Raw genomic sequence first — 6,033 nt, forward strand, 5'->3', positions numbered from 1 at the left:
GAATGTTTATATTCAGCTTACAGTTATACCACATGTTGATCCAGCCACCCAGTTGGTTCGCTCGGTCACATATAGTTAGGCACCGAGTGTCGTGTAATGCCCAGGCCATGGTTCGAGGCATGACAAAGCTTGGTATTAGAGACTAGGTTCAAGAGTCCTAGGGAGTCTATGAAGTCGTGTCCAGTGTGGTCACTTTTATATATGTGTGCACGCCACACGTGTAAACAGTCGACCACCACGACATCTAGGATTGTTCCATCTCTTTCATACTCTAGATCGTGCAGTTAGAGATATGCTTTCAGGAATCCTACAAAAAGAAAGTACACCAAGAGGGCCTCAGTTACTAGTCAAGGGGCTACGACTAATGTTGCTCAGGAGGAGGACACTCCGGCCTAGGCGGTTGCATCGGGCTCAATGCCCAGTGCTTCAGACATGGATGTCATGGGAGCTATCCAGTTGCTCACCCATATTGTTGCTACTCAGGCTCAAAGGCAGGGAACAAGTGTTGTTTATGAGACGGGTAGTTCCAGGTCCAGGGAATTCCTCAACATGAAACCTCTAGTTTTCACAGGGTCCAAAAAGGATGAGGATCCACAAAACTTCATTGATGATATTCAGAAGATATTTCGAGTGATGCATTCTACAGACACTGAGGCAGTAGAGCTTGTTGCGTACCAGCTGAAGGATGTTTCCAACACTTGGTATGAAATATAGGAAGAGTCCCGAGGGGAGGATGAGGCTCCTACAACTTGGAAGGAGTTTGCAGATGTGTTTCTTGAGCATTTTCTACCCATTGAGGTCTTGGAAGCTAAGGCTTTGGAGTTTGAGAGACTCACACATAATGATATGAGTGTGAATGAGTACTCCCCAAGTTCGTCTCTCTAACTAAGTATACGCCGAAAATGGTACGTGATATGAGGGCCAGAGTTAGGCGGTTTGTTTTAGGGCTTTCAGATGACTTGTTTGCTGATGCTAATATAGCTGCTCAGAACAATGACATGACCATTACTAAGATGGTTGCCTTTGTTCAAGGGAATGAAGACAGGTTGAAGGAAGAAGAGCAGCTACAAAGAGATAAGGACAGGGAATTCAGCAAGAGAGATAAGTCTACAGGAAATTTCAGCCATGGGGGATCTCAAGCAGGAGGCAATCGCCAGTTCTTCAGGAAATCAAAATCAGGACCTGCTCCATCTTCAGCTAGTGCACCAGTTCAGAGGTCCAAGTTTAACAAGAAAAACCAGAATTTCAGAGCAGCAGACTCACAGTCACAGGCTAGTATGGGCTACAGAGTCCCTGGTTACCCTATTTGCAATACGTGTGGTAAGAGGCATCCAAGGGTGTGTCGTTTAGGCACAAATAGTTGCATTGGGTGCGGTCAGCAGGGCCACTTCTTGAGGAATTGTCCATCAGTAGGGCAGAATAATGGAGGCAATGTAGCTCAGTCCAATAACTCAGCAGCCCCTCAGAACTCTCAGGCCCAACAAGGGCATGGTGCAGCAAAGTCTGGTAATGTAAGTGGTGGTCGAAATCGCTTGTATGCGTTGTCAGTCCGTCAGAATACAGAGGCTCGCAGAGATGTTGTCATAAGTATGCTAACAGTATTCACTTTTGATGTTTACACTCTTATGGATCCGGGATCCACCCTATCTTATGTAACCCCATATATAGCTAAGAAATTTGGGATAGAACTAGAAAATTTGTGTGAACCCTTTGAAGTGTCCACTCCAATTGGAGAATCAATTATAGCAAAATGTATCTATAGGGGATGTCCAGTCAAAGTGTATCATCGCCTTACAGTAGCAGACTTAGTGGAATTGGAGATGTTAGACTTCGATGTAATCATGGGCATGGATTGGTTAGAGTCTTGTTATGCCACAGTGAGTTGTAGAACCAAATTAGTAAGTTTTGAATTTCCCGGTGAACCTCTTAGAATGGAAGGGTGATGCAGTAGCACCTAGGGGTAGGTTTATTTCCTATCTTAAAGCTAGAAAGATGATCTCTAAAGGGTATATCTATCACCTGGTTCGAGTTTGGGATGTAGATGCTCAGATTCCCACTCTCCAGTCAGTACCAATTGTAAATGAATTCCCAGAAGTGTTTCCCGAAGATATTCCCGGAGTCCCTCTCGATAAAGAGATTGACTTTGGAATTGATCTACTCCCAGGCACTAAGCCGATATCTATTCCACCTTATAGAATGGTTCCGGCAGAATTGAAAGAGCTAAAAGTCCAGTTGAAAGATCTTCTAGATAAGGGATTTATAAGTCCAAGTGTCTCACCTTGGGGCACACCGGTTTTGTTTGTCCAAAAGAAGGATGGGTTTTTGCGCATGTGCATTGACTATCGCCAATTGAATAAAGTCACCATCAAGAACAAATGCCCTCTTCCCAGAATAGATGATTTATTTGATCAACTTCAGGGTGCCCAATGTTATTCCAAGATTGACCTCAGATCGGGATACCATCAGTTGAAGGTTAAGGAAGTTGATATTCCAAAAATAGCTTTCAGGACTCGATATGGGCATTTTGAATTTTTTGTAATGTCATTTGGTTTAACGAATGCACCAGAAGGTTTCATGGACCTTATGAAGAGGGTCTTCAAGCCTTATCTTGATTTGTTTGTTATTGTGTTTATTGATGACATCTTGATTTATTCCCATAGCGAGACTGACCATGCGGAACATCTCAAAATTGTGTTACGAACAGTGCAGGATCACAAGCTATATGCAAAAATTTTTAAGTGTGAATTCTGGTTGAAATCAGTAGCGTTTTTGGGCCATGTCATCTCAGAGGAAGGCGTGAAGGTGGACTTTCAGAAAATAGAGGCAGTGAAGAATTGGCCTAGACCCACCTCAGTATCCGATATAAGAGGTTTTTTGGGTATAGCAGTCTATTACAGGCATTTCGTAGAGGGCTTTTCCTCTATCTCGTCCCCTTTGACTAGATTGACTCAGAAGAAGGTCAAGTTTCAATTGTCGGACGTTTGTGAGAAAAATTTTGAGGAGTTAAAGAAGAGGTTGACTTCAGCTCCAGTCTTGACACTATCGGAAGGAACCGAAGGGTTCGTTGTTTATTGTGATGCTTCAGGGGTTGGTCTTGGGTGTATATTAATGCAGCATGGTAAAGTCATAGCCTACGCATCGAGACAACTCAAGGCTCATGAGAAGAATTATCCGACTCATGATCTTGAGTTAGCAGCTGTGGTGTTTGCGCTTAAGATCTGGTGCCATTATTTGTATGGGGTGCATGTTGATATTTTTACAGATCACAAGAGTCACCAGTACATCTTCAAGCAAAGAGAATTGAATCTACGTAGAGAAGGTAGCTCGAATTACTTAAATATTATGATGTTGATATCCTCTATCACCCGGGGAAAGCAAATGTAGTAGCTGATGCTCTCAGTCGGCGTTCTATGGGAAGCTTAGCGCATGTTGAGGAAGACAAGTGAACTATGATGAAGGAAGTCCACCGCTTAGCAAGTTTAGGAGTTCGACTTTTGGACCCCGAAGATGGTGGCGTTGTTCTTCAGAACGGGGCTGAATCCTCCTTAGTAGCCGAAGTGAAGGAAAAGCAGTTCAGTGATCCCTACTTATTGCAGCTGAAGGAGGGAATTCACAAACACAAGACTACGACTTTTGGACAAGAGGGAGATGATGGTACTTTGAGGTACAGAGGCAGACTATACGTTCCAGACGTAGACGGGCTCAGAGAGCGGATTATGTCATAAGCCCACAATTCCAGGTATTCTATTCACCCAGGTTCCACAAAGATGTATCTTGATCTTAAGGAGATTTATTGGTGGAACGAAATGAAAAAGAACATAGCAGATTTTGTGGCTAAGTGTACAAATTGTCAGCAGGTGAAAGTCGAACACCAGAGGCCTGGTGGTTTAGCTCAGAGTATAGAAATTCCCGTTTGAAAATGGGAGATGATAAACATGGACTTCATAACAAGTCTACCTCGCTCGTTTCGGAAGCATGATTCGATTTGGGTGATTGTAGGCTAACTTACCAAGTCAGCTCACTTCTTGCCATTGAAGACTACAGATTCAGCAGAGAATTATGCCAAGTTGTATATCCAGGAAATTGTTCGATTGCATGGGACTCTTTTGTCCATCATCTCAGATCGTGGTGCTCGGTTCACAGCGAACTTTTGGAAATCCTTTCAGAAAGGATTGGGCACAAGAGTGAACCTCAGCACAGCTTTTCATCCTCAGATAGATGGCCAGGCAGAGCGCATCATTCACACTCTTGAGGATATGTTGAGGTCATATGTTATCAATTTTAAAGGTAATTGGAATGATCATCTACCCCTCATTGAGTTTGCTTATAATAACAGCTATCACTCTAGTATCAAGATGGCACCGTACGAAGCTCTGTATGGACGAAGGTGTAGATCACCAATTGGTTGGTTCGAAGTTGGCGAAGCAGAGTTGTTAGGACCTGATTTGGTCTATCAGGCTATGGAGAAAGTCAACTTAATACAAAAGCATTTGAAGACGGTTCAGAGTCGTCAAAAGTCCTATTCGGACGTGCGGCGTAGAGACTTAGAGTTCCAAGTTGATGATTGGGTGTTTCTAAAAGTTTCGCCTATGAAAGGCGTTATGAGATTTGGGAAGAAGGGGAAGCTTAGTCCCCGCTATATTAGGCCATATAGAATCCTACGAAGGATCGAGTAGGTGGCTTATGAGTTAGAATTACCACAAGAATTAGCTGTTGTACACCCAGTATTTCATGTGTCAATGTTGAAGAAATTCATGGGAGACCCGTCACTTGTGGTTCCTACGGAGAATATAGGGGTTAAAGATAGCTTGACTTACGAAGAAACTCCAGTGGCTATTCTTGATCATCAAATCCGCAAGCTCAGAACTAAAGAAATTGCTTCAGTGAAAGTACTTTGGAGGAATCAAAAGATTGAAGAGGCTACATGGGAAGCCGAAGAGGACATGAAGTCCAGATATCCCCATCTCTTTGAAGAGAAAATAGAAAATGTGGAAGGTAATTAACCTTTCCATTTAGACCTTATAGTATAATCTCCATGTCTTTCAGTATTTAGTCAGCTCAGTATTCAGTAATCACGTATTTGTTCAATTTGGTATACATGTGTTCATGACAGTTCATTATTCGCATGTCAACATCATACCCGTTTAATGTCCATAGATAGTCGTAGTTACAACCAGGACCATCATTCGAGGGCGAATGATTCCAAGGGAGAGATAATGTAATACCTCGTAAATTCGGCTTAGGTATGAATGTATTAAATGAGTAGTAATGTTACACTTTGGACATGTGAAGTTCTATTGGTATGAGTATGGGTAGAAATAGTTAGTTTAGAATCAAGACGAAGAGTGAGGTGTATAAGATTCGATAAATCTACTAAGTTTACAAAAAGTCTGTCTTTCAACAAGATTTAGTAAAAATGTGTAAGGAATTTGGGACAACTCAAAACACGAAAGTTGTAGGCCTTTACAATAGCTTTCCAACGATATATTGTGGAGTCCGAACCGATATCTGTGCAAAAGGCTATGTGTATTTTACAGAGCAGTGTGCAATATTCGCGCCCAGGTGTGCAGGTCACGTGCGCGGCCGCACACTTGAGGCAGTGCTACTGCCATTTTGCGTGGTCAGGTGCATGGTCAGGCCTTCAGGTGCGTGGGGGCACACCTGGGGGGTCATTTTAAAGCCCTACTTCGTCCCCCACACCCCCAAAACACAAAAACTTGCTCTAGAAAGGGGAGCTCTCAAGAACCTAACTCCTTAAAGGTCCCTCCACCATCCAAGGTAAGTTCTAATGGTGACTCTAAGTTAATTTTAATTTCCCAACATCTTATTAGCGTGGGTAAACCCTCCATATCATTAGATATTCGATTGGGACATCATTGTTGAGAGAAGGAACCCTAAAACTCGAATTCAAAAGGATTGAACTTCAAAAAGGTAATATCTTCACCCTCTAATTTATTCTAGCATTGGACTAATGATTATAGACTCTAGTTCATGAGATATGAGTTGATGGGTTTGATAGAAAAGCATGAACAG

General features: G+C 42.6%; 1 protein-coding gene and 1 pseudogene across 1 annotated transcript; both read left to right on the forward strand.

The window, feature by feature from the left end:
- Positions 1-902: 902 nt before the first annotated feature.
- Positions 903-1,943, forward strand: LOC138900845 (uncharacterized). The gene has a single exon (XM_070188477.1). It carries the CDS (start codon positions 903-905, stop codon positions 1,941-1,943), a length of 1,041 nt encoding a protein of 346 aa, XP_070044578.1.
- A 1,318-nt stretch (positions 1,944-3,261) lies between these two features.
- On the forward strand, positions 3,262-5,072 carry LOC138900846 (uncharacterized; annotated as a pseudogene).
- The last annotated feature ends 961 nt before the right edge of the window (positions 5,073-6,033 follow it).

Source organism: Nicotiana tomentosiformis, chromosome 11, assembly GCF_000390325.3.
Source record: "Nicotiana tomentosiformis chromosome 11, ASM39032v3, whole genome shotgun sequence".
NCBI classification, from domain to species: Eukaryota; Viridiplantae; Streptophyta; class Magnoliopsida; order Solanales; family Solanaceae; genus Nicotiana; species Nicotiana tomentosiformis.

Coding starts and splice junctions, on each gene's coding strand:
- LOC138900845 (XM_070188477.1), top strand. CDS start 903: ATGGTACGTGATATGAGGGCCAGAGTTAGGCGGTTTGTTTTAGGGCTT.